At 37.1% G+C, this 17,289-nt stretch overlaps 3 protein-coding genes and 1 long non-coding RNA gene across 6 annotated transcripts in view; 2 read left to right on the top strand and 2 right to left on the bottom strand.

The window, feature by feature from the left end:
- LOC145481889 (lactadherin-like) overlaps positions 1–17,289 on the bottom strand; it is a 490,145-nt gene that overhangs the window by 432,055 nt on the left and 40,801 nt on the right. The window lies entirely within an intron of this gene.
- Positions 1,160–8,096, top strand: LOC145482949 (uncharacterized). Its single transcript, XR_014048854.1, has 3 exons — positions 1,160–1,342; positions 2,535–2,602; positions 7,354–8,096. It is a non-coding gene; the product is annotated as an uncharacterized LOC145482949 (long non-coding RNA).
- LOC145481845 (dystrobrevin alpha-like) overlaps positions 12,239–17,289 on the bottom strand; it is a 37,122-nt gene continuing 32,071 nt past the window's right edge. For 2 of the 3 annotated variants that reach the window (XM_081460400.1, XM_081460401.1), the window contains 2 exons: positions 14,388–14,655; positions 12,240–14,173 (listed from right to left, as the gene is read on the bottom strand). In XM_081460400.1, the coding sequence (XP_081316526.1) occupies positions 13,764–14,173; positions 14,388–14,655 (678 nt within the window). In that variant the 3' untranslated portion in view covers positions 12,240–13,763. Of the gene's footprint in view, positions 14,174–14,387; positions 14,656–17,289 lie in introns of all 3 variants that reach the window. The other variant, XM_081460399.1, reaches the window with a different exon arrangement.
- Positions 16,304–17,289, top strand: part of LOC145481893 (uncharacterized) — a 287,663-nt gene continuing 286,677 nt past the window's right edge. The window contains exon 1 of the mRNA XM_081460455.1: positions 16,304–16,313. The gene's annotated coding sequence lies outside the window, so the exon portion shown is untranslated. The remainder of the gene's footprint in view (positions 16,314–17,289) is intronic.

The following is a 17,289-nucleotide window of genomic DNA, read 5'->3' as shown; positions in this document are numbered from 1 at the left end:
TTTGTTCCTTTTCAGATCGAGAATTCCTTCTAGATCTAAGCTATGATAGCTCCTTTTTCAGTGAATGGGAATTCATGACAGTTGTGACAATCAAGTGGTTTAACGAACAGAAGAGTGGCTATGTACGTGCGTAGTACATCCTTGGTCTTGCCTTGTCATTCCCCTAAAAAAACAACGTGAAATGACCAAATTCTTGGTTTTATTAAGGGCGTGAAAGTTCTACTTCACTTCACTTTTGTCCATGACCCCGTGGGGTGATGGGCCGGAGGACGTGAACTAGGGCAGAGAAGTTTTCATACCTCTTCATCGGAATTTTAAACTTTATCTTAAATATTTAGCTTGGGGTGGAGTGGACAACCTATATTCGTTTAGGTGATCGCGAGATTATAGTGGTTTGTTAAACTCTCTTTTGCAAGTTTGCTAAACAAAATATTTCAAGTTTCAAACCTAGCCATGCGACTAAATGGGAGTCAGACACTGCAAACACGATTTAAAAACTTAAACTGAGGTATGCAGTTAGACAACCTTAAAGGACTTCCTCAAGTTGAGAGCTGTTATTCAGTTCCCTTTGTTACAAGTAAAGGACGAAAGTTAGCTTAACACTTGTGATTTTCACAAGTGTCTTTTTCTTGTCATTGAATAAGCCCCGGCATAGAATGTAAACTGAACATGTGAATCTCCTTTCACGAATAACTCTCCATCTTGTTGCGTCAACACTTAAGTTTTGATAATTTTTTTTCAATATTATTAGTAGTTATCGACCAGTACTGGCTCGTCATCACTTTTAATACACAAAAACATGCCGCCATGTATTATTTTTTATATCTCTGAAGTCCTCAATTGTGCTGACTCTTCAGCAAAAAGGGTTTCAGACAGTCAATGGGCGTTACAACCAACTCACCCTTCCCTTCCCCCAAACATAAAAGAATCCTAGCAGTCATCTAACTGCATTCCTCTGAATCATGGAGAGCGCATAAACACAGGTTTCAAACAACACGCACAAAAAACTTTGGAACTTTAAATAGCAAAAACCGCTCCAGTCTTCCCGCAAATTTACTGCTTGGTGAATATTTTTTAAAATTCAAATCAGATTCACTCATTACTATTCATATTACATCTTCACCTTCGCACGCGGTAACTACCAAGTAAAGGGAACGCAAAGTTGCATTGATTCTTCGTTAATAATCTTCAAGAAACTAGTTCCCGCATGGAATTGTCTGTTTTGAACGACGACAAGGAGGTCTTTGTCTTATCGTGCACTGAAAGGGGACCGAACAAGTTGTTAATGTAGCTATTGGCAGAGGAGATGAAGACTTTCAAGCACACCGTCCACAGTGTCGAGGTAACGCACCATAGTTTCCTTACATTTAGTCTTCTCTGTGCTTGTTGTTTAAAGAAGTTTATTTCTTTACTTCTTGATGTTCGCACCGTGTGATAGAACTCAAAACGGCTTGCTTCATTACGTCGAAACCGAAGTTGTATTTGCATACCTAAACGTTGTTTACCTGGAATGAATAACATGGTTGAAGATGCTTTAAAGCGAGATGTACATAATTCCGTCCCTTTTGACAACACTGATTTAATCGAATTCTTATTTTCGGGCGAATTATTTTTTTGTGCTCGTAACAAAAAGGAAAAATTGTCATACGAGATTTTTTTGCAATAAATGTGATTATTTTCCGCACGAAGGTTCCGTTTCCAAGATCGGGTTTAATTGAAGTAATTCGGTGTTTTCAACAAGTAAAATACGTAATATCCCGACAGCGACTTGATGTTTTTCCATTGATGCAAGAACGGAGTCCTTCTGGGTATTTAGCCCAGGTTTTAGCTCCTTAATAAACAACATCTCGAATATTAAGCAGTCAAACTTCGTTCTACATTTCCTAAATACCCAGAAGGACTCCGTTCGTGCTAAACTGTTTACGTGACACTGCGTGCAAATATTTCTCGCATTTAATAGTGTTTTATTTCAGTCTCTAAGGATTTGTTTTGTACATTTATATTCAAATAAAGTTTTCTTATTCATTTTGACTTGAAAATGACGTTGAGTCAACGTCGAAACGTCGTCGCCTTTTAGAGTTTTTTACAGTTTTTAGAGTTTTTAACCGTGATGGTTTTAACTTTTGTCTTATCACAATGTTTTATTGATTTATGTTTAAAAGGTACAGAGATTTTAAGCCCACGGTCTGGATTTGGGTATCGAAAGACGGATAACATAAATTCGAGACACAGATTCCGTATAATTCATCTGGCGGTCTGGCCATGACCGTGGTCGAGAAAATACAGAGGAAGGTTCAATTTTGTCTTTTTTCGGGTCCAGAGAGGAAGTGAAGAGAGATGAGTGGGGTAGGGGTATTTACATTTAATACTGATTTAGAGTTTTCTTTCTTTATTTGTTTGTTTGTTTGTTTTGTTTTGTTTTGTTTTGTTTTGTTTTGTTTTGTTTTGTTTTGTTTTGTAAAGAGTATTTCTCCTTCAGAAGCTTACTGTGACATTTATTGAGAATTTCACCACGATATTCTTTACACTTCCAGATATACCTGGACGATGTACACGCTGTGCGAGGACTGGCTACCTCATCTGTGAAGCAATCACGAACAAGGTAATAGAGAAATTCTTTAAAGTTAAAATGCCAATTATTCAACGTTCGATCAGACTTCTGATCAAACATAGTTTTTAACTTCTCCAGTTCCAACCTAAAAATATCAGTTCTCCTTACTAAGTTTCATACATTTCTGTTATTGTTATTTCTGAGATTTTGGGCTACATCAAGACAATATCTGTAATTTCCGATTTTCTTTATTCTTGTCACCGATCTTTTCGTCAGCGTGTTAGAGGGGAGGGGTTAGAGGGTGTGGGAAGGGGAATGGTACCCAGTGCAGAGGGAGGCAGTTTGGGAGGGGAAGGCTTCTGCTCGGAAGTACAGGTTTAACAGTTTCACATCAGGACTAAAAGTTGTCTCGAAGGAAGTGAAGAAAAAGCTGAAAAGCCTAAATGACCAGGTATCGCCTTTGTTGGATTTGCGGACGCCTTTTTTGAAATCTTGTGAACAGCTTTTCAAATTTTGTAAACTACCTTTTTGAAAATGATAACTGCCTTTTCTGAAGGTTAAATGCAGTCTTTTCAAACTGAAGGTCAAGGTAAGACGAAAGCAAAGGAATTGCCGTGCGGAAAAATATCAGTTCTACGACCACCAAGCAAAATAAAGTTGAATAGTTGAGAGAAAAATCAGGCACATGCCTAAAGATGCATGGCAATGTCTTGGTAGCTCTTTCCCAACATATGGCCGTGGACGATCTTCTTACTTGTACTGTTTCCAAAATGTGATCGGTGTAGAACTTGAAGAAAGGAAAGGTTTGATTTGCTGCTGATGGTCAATTCATTCACTATGATTGTGACGCCTCTTTTGATAGTTAACAGAAACCATGCAGACGACGTCTTGTTTTGAAAAGCTGCTCTGCGGAAAGTCTTTGGCTTTTATGACAGTTTTGATTGAGCATCTCGACTTTTTCTGTAGGGTTAGCATTCTTACACTACGACAATTTACAATCAGTTTAGCGATTTTTGCAATGCTTCTTTGAATAATGGACTCTTTCGGCGATACGGCGGCCATTTTGAATTTCGTTGTGGTATGACGTCATAAATGAGGGTGCCGTCGCCCAAAATGAATTTTACCAAATGGATGTTTCCGACTACGCAAACGTATGATTGACATAGCTTAAGTATTTAGAAGGGGAGGGATGGGTTTTTGCTCCTTCCCCCGTCTCCGGAAAAAGAATACATTGTAGATTTCAAACATGACGGTAACTTTTACTTCACTACAGTCATCAGATACTCGCATAGAAACCGTTTGAATAATGTCTATCTTGAGTTTACAGACCACAAATAATTCAGATAAGTTTTTCTACTAATATAAACTCTATTTCATGTTTAAAAATGGTGGATTTAAGCATAGACATGTTTTGCATAGAGCTTTTTAGTGAAATTTAGTATACTAAGCCTTTAAATTTTGAAGTTTTTAGACCTCTTTTGAAATGTTGTAGAGGATACTTTAAAATTTTCTGTGAGTTATATCCGTACCCGGTTATGCCATGAAAAGCTTCTTTTTAAAATGGCGAATTTCTATTGATGGTCGCATGAGCAGCATCAGAAATCTTCCAGGTTACAGAACAGGGAAAAAGAAACATTCTTATTACAGCCTTGTTGTGTTTTTCCTAATCAAGTCCTAGAACCTTGAGAGCATAAAATGGCCTAAAATGAGACGCGCAAAAAAAATATATCACTGCACTTGCTACGTAATGGTAATAGTACTGAGGGAAAATTTGCATTAAAATACCTACAAAGGAGATGTAAACATTTTAAGGCCACCGCGCCTCCTACCGGCAATTAGGCGCCAAAAACACAAAAACAAGCGCGCGCACGCGAGACTACAACTTTGAATGTGATTGGTTGATTTAAACTACAACTTTGAATGTGACTGGCTTATTGAACTGTCCGATAACAAACTGTCCAATAACAGACTGTCCGATAACAACTTGGCAAGTGAATTAGTGGAAAATAGGAGTTTTTTAAACCAATCACAATCGAGGAAATTTGTAATTTTATGATTAGTCTGGAAATAGCACACAAATCCTAGTTATTATGACAGTTCAGAAAAATCATTATTCGGGACATTATGAATTTTCATATAGAGAACTGAATTGATTCACCAAATGTCTCTCACCATCCATTGATATTGACGCCTGTGAAAATAATTGATCTGAAGTGAGCTTCTGTAACAGCTTACATTTTAGAACTATTTTTGATTACTTCAGAAAAAAGGCAAGAATTATGTAATAAATTTAACCTTTTTGTGCAATATATAGTGATCAGACTATTACGTGTTGTTTCGTACATGCGATTACATATTACATGTAGATGTGTTTTTCTGCTCATTTGACAGTTTGGAAAATCAGTTTTGTTTTGTTGAGCAAAAAGAAAAATTTATGACGAATATTCAGTGGTTAAGGTTACTGCTTAATGAAATTGGACATAAAAACAATTAATTATACTGTTGACAAAGGTTTGGACCTTAGCTGACATCAGTGGAGTTGCATAACACTGTTGTTTAATTCTCAGACGCACAAGTTAACTCGTACCCCCACCGTGGTGCAAGGGGGGGGGGGGAAGGGCCAAAGGAGGGATGGAACCCTTCCCCTGGGTTTTTCGTTCTGTTAAGACAGCAATATAAATTTACATTGATTAGATAGCCCTGAGTTTGCCCTACAAGGTGATATCATTTTTGTTGGTTATGACGTCATTTGACGCGTCATCTTGGATTTCACCAGTTTCTTGCAAAAGTCAAGAAATAACGGAAATTAATGCAAAACCAAGATAGAATGCTTACTAAATGAACAAATTGGTGAATTTCTGCAATTTGATGAAGAAAACCGGACAATATACAGAATATGTCAAAAAAGTTGATTTTTGGCCAGACCTACATGAAATTTTCGGTTGCCATGGCGACGTCAAAAATGATGGACACACAATTGACAAATCAAATCTTCTGTGGAGGATAAATGAACAGCTACTGAAGTTTCAGTCCGTCAGAGTGAATCGTCTTTTCAAAACATTGATAAAACCTTATGGGGTAGCATCCACCTCCCTTGTACGTCCGAGGGTTAATAAGCGGTCTATAGATCAAATATCTCTGGGTTATACGTCCTTGCTCGCAATTTACCGATCGCCAGCGACTGGTTGAGATTACCATGAAGTGATAGCCATCATGACAGATTGATTAGAATCTAGTTTCATACCAGTCAGGCAAACCTTAAAATTAAAAAGGACTTAAAATTCCCTGTACATCTGAATATGTTTTAGTAATGTTTCTGTACTATTCTACAAAATATAGCGTTTAATTCGGCCGACATAAAAAGCACCAAAACACAAAAACCACGAAGACATAGCATGTTGTTGTTCTGCATGTCAAATAAAATGTGCGAAAAGATGTGACAATAGACCATTTTACAGTTGTCTGCTCAGTGACCTGGCCTTTGGATGGCAGCGAGGCTGGAGTTGACCCTGTTTTGATACAGACCTCACTGCTTTTGTTGGGTAAAGCAAGTTGTTCTGATGCTCACTAGGTGCATTTACATGACAAAAGCAGTGAGGTCTGTATCAAAACAAGGTCAACTCCAGCCTCGCTGTCATTCAAAGGCCAGGTCATTGAGCAGACAACGGTAAAATGGTCTATTAATTCAAGGCTATTGTCTGCTCATCAAACCTTTTCTTGGCGTTGTTTTTGTCCCTTTTTAGACCGTAATAAAGGTAATATTTGTAATGTTAGTGTCCGGAAACTAGCTGCACGTAGATTTAAATATGGCTCCACCGAAATCTTTAAGACTTGAGAGAATGGAAATGCGAAGTAAAACTAATGTAGGAAGGATTTTTTTTATCAAATGAAGAATATAATAGCAGAAACCGACACAAGGTGGGATGATTTTTTTAAGGTGTACTATATTTCGGCTGGCCAAACCAGCCTTCTTCAGGTACAATGAGACTTTTACATTGTGATGTGTTAATTAATACCGCTACACCTTAAGCACGTGAATTTGATGTGCCACTAGTATCAACAACTGATGCAGTGGAAACAAAAATCGCGAGTTCTGCATTTGAAAAGGCGAAAAATTTTACTGGAAAAATCTCAAATAGAGCACATGAAAACTCTCTCCGTGTAGTATTCACTAGTGATCTTGTCACCAATTTTCTTGTAAGCAATTGTTTTGAAAGTTGTAGCTTTTTCTAAAACTCAAAATACTTTTGCGTTGACAAAACAATTTACATATCACGGACGACAATGCAATTATTCGATCAGTCAGAATCGCTGAGTTTTTCGCGTTAATTTAGTTCTTTCGTATTTGAGCTGCCATCAAAATTAAGATACGATCTTGTAACAAAATGTGACATTAGAGATACACATTTCGTCAGGGAAGAAGAGCGCTTTTTGAAATATTAAATCCTAACGACTTCAGAACACTGCACAAACATTGAAATCTCCAGTTTAAAATATTTACAATGTAGTTGTCAACAGTAAAAACGAACGAAACTCGGGAATGGAAATAAATATTTCTAACAGTGAGCAACTGTGTTGCTTTTTTTTGCAATTGCGTTTGGCATTCATCGCTAGAATTTTTTATGAACTTAAAATGGAGAAGTTTATTTCACAGCACAAGCACGACTGCATAGTGAAAATTATCGTCTACCGTCGATTGCAGCTTTGAGCGCTCATGTTTTCACTTTGGCGTAGTTAAACTGCTTTTTGTACAATCTAATCTAGCCTACTTGTTCTAATTTTTCTTTGTTTATTTCTTTCAGAGTGTCTGGGTTTGTTCTTTAGCGGCATCAAGCCAGGATTAATCAAAGAGGGACAAGCAAAGACAATCAATTAATATTCTCCAAAGGTAGAAGTTATTTTTCTGAAAGCATAATGTCGCTAGGAAAAATCCACCTATCCTTCATCAGACTGTTGAAAACTAAGTGAATTTCTAGAGGAATAAATTCAAACTACAGAGAATTTTCTGTAAGGAACGGATTTCTAGAAAAAAAAAACTTTCTAGTAATAAATACTCAGCATTTTTACCAGTTGTAATTTCTTTGATTGCTTTCTCCGAGATGAAATTTTTTGCTCAGCTCTTTCACGTATTAATTTTTTTTTTAATTTTCCGGCCAAGACTTAGAAGAATATGCGGGCGCCTAAAATACGCATGCGCCAATTTTTTTAAAAAAAAAAACTTCTTGTTAACATCTGTTTGAAAATTTTTAATTTTCCCGCCAAAAGACTTAGAAAAAATACGGGCGCTTAAAATACGCATGCGCCATTTTTTTTTTTAAAAAAAAAAATACTGCTTGTCAACATCTGTTTGAAAGTTTTTAATTTTCCCGCCAAAAGACTTAGAAAAAATACGGCGCCTAAAATACGCACGCGCCATTTTTTTTAAAAAAATCGTATCATTATCACTTACACTTAACTTAATAATAGTCAATAAATGCAATATTTTATCCAAGCCTATATTTCTTTTGTAATCTTTATTAAGTGCAATAAAATATCTCAAACAATAAATTACTCACAAGTGTCTCATTTCAATTGTTTTATTAATCTTTAATTGTCTACTTACAATAGTTAATTAGTTCATTGAAATTCACTTAAATTAATTACAAGGGTGTCATCAAAAAATTTGCCCTCTATATACTAAGACTTTTGGCGGGAAAATTGGAAAAAATTTGCACAGCGTTTCCCCTGACGACTTTTTTGACAAACATTTTAAGGGGGTACCCCCTTCAATTTTTCCCGCCAAAAAAATTTCACTATATACCATCTTGCACACAAACTAACGAAAAAATTTGGTACCAAACATACAAGTTTTTGCCAAAAGAAACTATCATTTTGAATCTAGTAAATGTTTCTGTCCAAGATGGTATGTTTTATGATGATATCTTGTTAAATTGTCAGCCATAAAACGACAAGCAGCTAGAAACCTATTTACAAAAATGAGAAGAGCAAGTTAAAATTTCTGCAACTGCGACGTTTCTGCACAACATTGAGAGGATGAAAACATTTCTAAATCGAAATATTTAAGAACGTTTACATAGCCGGGTAACTTGAGCCTTAACTATGGCGATTCCAGAATGTCGCCAACTTCTCAATGTTGTCCCGAAACATTGCAGTTTGTGGATATTTTAACTTTCTCGCCTCATTTCTGTAAAACGTTTTCTAGCTGTCCGTCCATTACGGCATAAATTTTTGACGTGATATCATCATGCAATATATTTCAAGAAGATAGCATAGGCAAGCCATGAACCCAATTAGTCCTATGAAACAAAAAAAGAAATAATAAAAAAAAAAAGCGAAAACTTCAATGCAGTTCTAGTTATGGGACAATTTTAGAACTTCCGTCACTTTTAGACGAGAGGAAAAAGCATAACCCGACAAATTATAGGCCAATGTATATGGTAAATAACAACTGTCTATGGCTTGCTTCGTTATCTTCCAAAAATTACTTCCAGCGAGGTGTTTGGTTATCAAGCTTCAAAAATGTATCATTATATCCTTTGACTTGTGGTAAAACTTTGTCCTTGAATGACATGTTAGAAGAATTCAACAATTGAAACAACAGCTTTGAAAAGTAACAGAGCTAATAGCAAATGTTTGGAACATTTTTGTCCGTAGCAAACAATGGCGATAACATTTTGAAGAATCTGACAACTTAAAGTAGGTTTTTGGCAAAACTCCATAATGGGGAGCACAATGTTTGAAAAACGTTTGTCCATTGCAAACGATAGCGATAAGATTTTAGAACAATCAGACAATTGGAACTGAGTTCGTGATAATGCATGTAATAGTGAATACAAACGATAGCGATAAAATTTTCAACGACTCAGACAATTGGAGAAATCACAGATTTAATAGTAAATACTCTTAGTTAAAATTTCTGTACGTTGCGGAAGAAAGCATAACTTTTAAGAACAATCAAACAATTGCAGCTACATTGTTGAAAAGCAGCAGATTTTATCGTGACTATTTTAATTTCATAAAAGATGTTCCACTTTCAAAATTATAGCTTTAGAATAGTCAGACAATTGAACCTACATTCTAAAAAGTAGTAGATCTGATGGTACAAATGACAGCCAACAAATTTGGAAAATCAGACAATTTGACTTTTGAAAAACATTTGTGGCAAGAGTTGCTTGATACCAAACATAATTTATTACGGCCTCGCTGGAAGTTGAACAAGAGGATATTTGGTTTCTGATTGATTGTTAAACCTTCGAGTTCCCTTCCGAAAAATATCAACCGACCATTTTCCTTCAGGAAATGTATAAAAAAATATCTGTCAATAAATCTAGTATTTTAAGGATACGAAGATCAATCCAGAAACCCAATATCCTCTTCAAGAATTATTTATCAAGGTGGCTCTGCATGCGCTTTTCACCATAGAGCATAAAACCAGAAGGAAGCGATCAATACGTTGTGATCATGTCAAAAAAATATGAAATATTCAGGAATTCAACTCGAATGACGTTGCGAACAAATTCGAATTTACTAACAAATAGTTGACGATTCTTCTTTCTAATGTTTCACAATCTCAGTTGGTTATTTTAACATACGCAATTCATATATCGCAAATAAATTACAGTATGTTTCTTTCGTCGATGCTCGATCGATGGCCCTTTGTGAGAAAAATAAAATTTTAAAAATGTTCTCGTAAATTTGACTGCAAATAGAAGAATCGATCACGAGGCTTTCGTATTTCATATTTGACAATGCTAAGATTAATTTATGAAGTAGAAATAAATTTTACTCAAGCGTTTGATAGTTGAACCGAGTTCGATCGGTGTCCAAACCGAAACAATTTTCCACGACCAGTCAGTTAATCTTGTTTTGGAGAAGGGCAATGGTCTGCAACAGATAATCCACGTAATAAACTAATACTAGGCCTTGGTAAAACTTCGGTGTTTATTGCATTTTAGACAACACGGCAAACTAAAATGTCAAACGTTGAAATGTTTGCCCAGGCTTCATTTCATGCTCACAGAATTTGATGTGATTGACATGATCAAAGTAACAAATAGTTACAAATGGCCAGTTGCTATCACGGTTTGATTTCAACACGCAGCGCCACCTTAAAATACTCTACAAATGTCATCGCTTCGTAACATGTTTTCAAACTTGGAAGAGTTGAGTCTGATTCCACCACAATTTGGAATTTTGAGAGAAAAAAATATATATATACTCGACTTTGGGAAGATACATGTAGTAAAGCATGCATATTGACGACCGATAAAATTTGATTTAATCAATTGATGATCGCTCGATCAAAGAAATTGAAACTCCCCACAATTTGAAAACATGTGCCAAAAGATAACTCGAAAACGGTTGAAACCCTTCTGGCAAAAATGGCAGAAATGATTAACATTCATTACCGAATTTATTTTTTTTTGTTCTTGCCCGAATGATGCCCGAAATTAAACTTTTAACAACCAAACTTATATTAGACTATGAAATTTTGAAGTCAAATATGCCTTCTTCAGATGCAAAACTGCCATTTCTAATCGGAAAGATTTCAATTTAACCAAACTCTAAAATGATATTCTTAACTTTATCTTCATCATCCCTGCTTGAATCCTTTAGATCTTTTTGTGTTTTACCGAGTTTCCTGTCGTCAGAGGTTTACTCCCTGAAAATAGAATAGATAAAAATGGCGCAAGGAACAAAGCCAAGTGTGGAAACAAACGAGTAAACGTGGAACAAAAGAATTCACAAGGAATTATTTAACGCGAGTACAAGGAAAAGTTCGACAAAGAAACGCCATTTTCATGAAAAGAGCCAAACTCTCATCGAAACAGCCTGCTATGAACTTATGCGTCTCGCATGGTTCCTTAACTAAACTAATAAGGCTGTTTTAAGTTCAACACGAAACGTAAACGGAGCCTGACAAGCGTGCGTGGTAGGACTTGACGCCGGTATTTTTTCATAGATATATTACTTAGGAAGTGAGAATGCAAAGAAATTGATACTAACCATTGACAGAAATGCGTGTCAACCGACTGTCCTTTCCCAAACGTGGTCGACAGTTCTTCTTCAAAGTAAGAATTAGCTTGTCGCGTAGAAGGAAACTACACATCTTGCTTCGACAACAAGCATCTCAAAATGACAAACAAGCACCTCAGATCAGCAATAGCCAATATGAATATGGAAAATACGTTTAGACCAATCAGCTAACAAAAACGTCAAAATTTTCACGACAACACCCTTTGCACGCTTTACTCTGAGAGCGTTTTGCATTTTCTTTGTCTACAAGGAGTCCACGTGAATCCGTATGGGCCAAGTATACACAATGGGTCATTTCTTCAAATATTATTCACTTTTTGTACAGTTTTTAAGCCCCGGTGGATGAAACTCGATGATAAATAAATGATTCTCCCCGAACTTTTAGCCTGTGTACCTCCGCCCCCACCTCTCAAAAAAAATCGAGGAGGAGGACCCTCTCCCTAATAAACTCTACATAAACAACATTGTTTTGCTTCGTTTTCCCCATGCCCCCATCATCTGCTTCACGGCTAAATTTCAGCATTGTTCTCTGCACCAATTAAAAGTTAGAACTTAGCTTTTGTACATTCTGAAGAAAATCGATTTGTAAATATAACACCAGCAAACTCAAAGTGGTTGATATTTTGCAGTTTGGAGGGCTAGGGAGTTAAATAAGAACAGAACAGAAATAAATTAGACTAAATTACAGTCGCGCCTCTCCACAACAGCCAACTTGGGGGCAGACGAAAATGGCCGTTGTAGAGATGTGGCCTTTATCGGGAGGTAGAGGTTTAATATAAGACCATATAACGCTTGTTTGTGTTCCGGGGTGCAACATTTCTATTCTGTAAAAAAAAAAAAACAATGCTTATTGCAGCACATAAATACGTAACACAATCAAAACATATCAATAGAACAGACGTGGAGAACGCCTGGTACAGATCAAGTTTCGTGTTCATTTAATATTAAAAAAATGGATTTGGGTATTTTTCGTTCTTCAGTCGTTAACTGGCCGTTGTCGAGAGGTTATCTTGGTAGCTGGGACGGGCTTTAGTTGCCGTTACCGTTGCAAAGAGGTGGCCGTCGTAGAAAGGTTAAAATAGGACTGAATTTATGGATAGTCCTCTCGGATATAAAACAAAGGTGGCCGTTGTAGCAAGGGTTTGCCGTTCGTTGAGGTTCGACTGTGGGTGAATATGAGTACAGTATGAAAATTGCATCGAGAGAAATATTATCAGCGTCATGAACAAATTTAAAGAAAACTGATCTAAACTTTATTCGGAAGATTTTCACTTATGACATTGGTTACAACTGTACTTTGATCACAATCACCAAGGCCCAAAGCAATCGATTATCCGTTAACTGAACGGTATTCATCATGGTCCAACGAACAAGAACAAACAATTGCTTCTGAGTGATTTCGCAAGCGGCCCATCCCCCTTCCCCCGGCAGTGGGGTGAAGGCTTTAGGTCACGTGAGTCGAGATGTCTCAGAAGCTATACTATACCAGGGTAATTCACAAATAAAAATAAAATACTTAACAATGCTTAGCACCTCTTCGTTAAGCAGTTCAAGTTCTCTTTAATTAAATTTGGCAACCTTTTACGTCTTTTTGTCTGTTACAAAAGAAACAACCTCAGATAGGAATGAGCGACATCGAGCTATTTTTAACTTTGTTTCTGATTGGTCAAGCGAAGGCTAAACCAACAAAAATATGTCAAAAAGTTGTCAAGACTATTAAAGAAAAACTATTTACCGCGTGAAAACGGTTGAAGCTTTTCATTGTTAGTTGCGTGAGTTTGTAAAAAAATAATCTTACATCCAAAACCCCGCCTGACGGGAGCCTACAAATGTTTTCCTCAGTTCTCCTTGAATAACCTAAGCGGCGGCCGTTCACATGAGAATCTCGTGTATCACTCCCACAGAAACGGCAGGCGAGCCTAGGTAAGGCTTGTTCCTGAGGTAAAGCCCGTGTCTTCCAAATATAAAATATATAAACGACTCTTTTGACGACATAATGCCATCCTTTTGCATCGGTGCGAGTCGTCTAAGACTGCACTATGTTAAGGAACTAACGGACCAGCCTTTCACAAATGCCTACATTGACAATTTTGCGGGCATAGTATATATGAGAAGTACAAAAATAAGTTCACGATAATCTAAAATATACGACTGTCTATCGATTTTTCGCGATCATCTAACGATTGACCCATCGCTTGATCGACTCCTGCCACTCCATATCTTCGTCGTCTGTTCGTACAGTGTCGTCGTCGGTTTGAATGTAACTCTCGTCATCCGTCGTCTGAGCACGCGACGAGTTCTTGTAATCTCCTCGGCGAGCGTTCGAGTCGTCTTCGTCCGTGTCCGTATCCAAGTCGGACCCTGCTCGGCGACCCTTCGGGCTCTTCCCACTTCTACTAGCTCCGTGAAGAATTACCTTTTCCGACGGTTCTGTCATGGTGATGTCGCCATTAGTCAGATTGGAGTTGGCTCTCTCCTCATGGGACTCCAGCGACTCTCTTATCTGGTTCACTTGTTGTTCAAGAGCCTCTAAGTCTGTATCATCAGTGTTGCCGTTTGGAAAAGTGGGGATTTCATCTTCATCTTCTGTTAAAACAAAGCAATTACAAAGCAATTAACGCTAAGGCCTGTTAGAGACAAGCTCGCTACCCTGAGGATTTGATGGCATAAGGTGAGGACAACGCTAAAACGCTTGGAAAGCACAGCATCCTCTTGAATTAAACTGCTTTAGGTTCATCAGCATCGAAACCCAAAAACATCAGCTGAAATTTTGAACACCGAAAAACTTATAAACACGTACCCGAGTTAAGCTCTCTGACAAGCGAAGACATGGCACTAGTGACATTATCAGCAGCCAATAGCAGATCATCTCTTAGGTTCCTACTGGTTGCGCGGTCGCCAAAGGCTTGTTTAATGTTGCCATCCACTCCACTAAGCGGAGGAGGTTCCGAATTCAGACCGGGTTCAACAGTGGACGGAGATACTGGGGCCCTTCCAAAGTCCAAAGGAGAACCAGAGTCCTCCATTCTTTGCGCTTTGGGACTCCGCGGCGCTCGAGGAGATCCCGCCTGTAAAGCAATGCAAAATAAAGTTGAAGAACAGACCATCAAAACAGACTCGTGGGGCGGGCGCAACTAAAGCTCTTTTGGTTTTCAAGGGAATATGCGAAGACAACCAAACAAAATATTCCAGAATCGCGTTAGTTGAAAAACATGGAAATTCCTTTTTAGTTGAAAATTCCTACAACACCATTTTGCAAGGCAGTTTCTTCTCTGCAGTGGCTCCTAAGAAAAAAATATGTATTTAAGAAAACAAATGGTGCGCGCACGGGGAGTGATAGGATAGGATAGGATAGGATAGGATAGGAAGCCTTTACTTCACAACGATGAGTTTTCAAGCTAAAAGCTTGTGGGGTCGTGCATAAAATAAAAGAAAAACCTAACAACAATGTGATAATAAGTAAAAATTTTAAAACTACTAACTTTATAAGAACCTGATCTATATTTACAATATTTGCGCGTCATAAAACGTTCAAATATAAAAAAAATTGTCATCACGATGCCGCACATTTATTTACATGTATATCAGAGAGAGAAAGATGAGAAAATACAATAGTTTGGAAACTTAAATTTGGTATTAGCTGCCTAGAATAACCATGACGCTAAAGATATAGGCGTTTATGAATGATAAATTGCAAGAGTTTTCTTTTTGTCTTTCTTCCTATGTCATCAACGCGCTGTTTTATTTCCTTCTGCATTTACGGAAGAGGGAAGCTGTCGAAGCAAAAAATCCCTAGTGCATGGATAATTAACCATTAGTCTTCGAATTAGTGTGCACAAGAAACGAACATATAGCTTTATGCGTGTGCTACAAAATTTGGAGTTCAAATCGTAAATCCACGCTTTCTACGCCACAAGCCAGAACGGAACAATGCTTTCCAAGTTAACACATTCCAGGCATTTTAAGTTACACATTTTCAACAGACAAGAATGCGTCACATGTGCCACGTAAGGTACTAGACGCCTTGAGCGGTTTGAAAGTGTTCTTCTTTTGTTGTGCTCCTTCATTGTTCTACGACACTGGTTTTCTAATTCTAACGTAACAACGTACTTAAATCTATTTATATCTTTTTCTTTGTATTTAAATATGAATGAAATATTCACACCTCTGTTGTCGCGTTAAGAGCTATGAAAAGACAAACGACAACAAAACTTGCCACACAAAGGCAATATCAAAGTGAAAAAAAAAAAAAAAAAAAAATACAAAACGGACTTGCGTAATAGCGGTGCTATAATTGTTTTAAAGGATTCCCAATTTACGCCTACTTCGTGTTCGATTCAAAGCATCAGACGTTTAAAAAGTTTCTAATTACTTGCTATTTACGTCAATCGTCAGTAAAAACTGACAAAGGTGTAACCACTTCCTAATCTTACGTTAAAATTCCCAAGCAATATCACAAATTCACTTAAGTACAATTGTTAATTAACGCACACCTCGCACAGAAAAGAAAAAGAAAGATTTATTTAATTGAGGTGCGACCACAGAAATCACAATGCTCAAAGATTCTAAATGGTTTACTCGCGCGAAAAGGTCAAGTTCACAAAATTGTTGCGCCATGCCATTTTGTGGAAAAAGTACAAAACGTAAAGAAAATACGCGCGCTTTAAAACTCCACTTCAGCTAATTTTCCTGTTTCATCCTTTTGTGTGTCGAAGCACGCGAAAAGGTTAATTTGAAAACAAATGTCGCGTCATAACATTTTGTTACCAAAAGTTAAGTGAAAAAACACTCGCGTCTTAATTAAAACTGCTCCTCACGTAATTTCCAATTTTATCCTTTAGTATGGTGTGTCGAAGCACGCGCCAACTGGTGTACTTTAGAGATGGTCACGTTTAAGACGACACTACATGAGTTTATGAGGCCACGCCACGTGATGGGTGCATATTCCAAGTGGTTTATTTTAGACTAGGCATATATCTAACGTATTGCTTATAAGGACCAAAGTGGTTAACCGGAAGCTTCAAAATATATGAGAATTTCATGACCAATTAAGGTATTCGTTTGTAGATTTTTAGCCCAGTTAAGAGCCAACAAACCAAACGCTCTACAATTTCACTGAGAGCACAATTTATTCAGACTTGTTAAAATTTGCTATAGCCTTGAGACTGGCTAATATGTTTTCATCATTGACTTTAAATGCAACTGAAAAAAAAATATCGTACAATTGTTTCCGCAATGCATGAAAGAAGTGAATTTGTAAGGCGACTTCAATAAGTGTCTTTCCCACGGACCAATAATAAACCCTTAGATTCAGCAATTCTCTCTGACTTATACAATACATACATGTCAATTAGAGTTTTAAAAACTCACAACGTAAAAACCAAGTCAAAGTTCTTCCAGAACAATCTAAATATTGTACAGGGCGAGTTAATCAAGATAAATTCAATACTCGCATTTAGAAATCGCTACATAGATAGTTCGTTACTCCGAAAAAGATATATATTTCAAAAAAAGCAAATAATATTTCACGACCGGACATGACGAATATGTTAAAAAACATTTCCGATACTCAAAGACTACTGTATTAAGCCATTATTTACTGCATAAAATCCCGCTGGTATATTTCTGTATGCAATCCGTTGATGTAACGAGTCTTAAAGTCGAGTCTTAGCTGGACAAGTTCTATCGGTACAAAGTCGAAC

This window comes from Orbicella franksi, chromosome 3 (assembly GCF_964199315.1).
Source record: "Orbicella franksi chromosome 3, jaOrbFran1.1, whole genome shotgun sequence".
Lineage (NCBI taxonomy): Eukaryota > Metazoa > Cnidaria > Anthozoa > Scleractinia > Merulinidae > Orbicella > Orbicella franksi.
The sequence above is the reverse complement of the archived record's forward strand: the minus strand, read 5'-3'. Positions and strand labels throughout refer to the sequence as shown.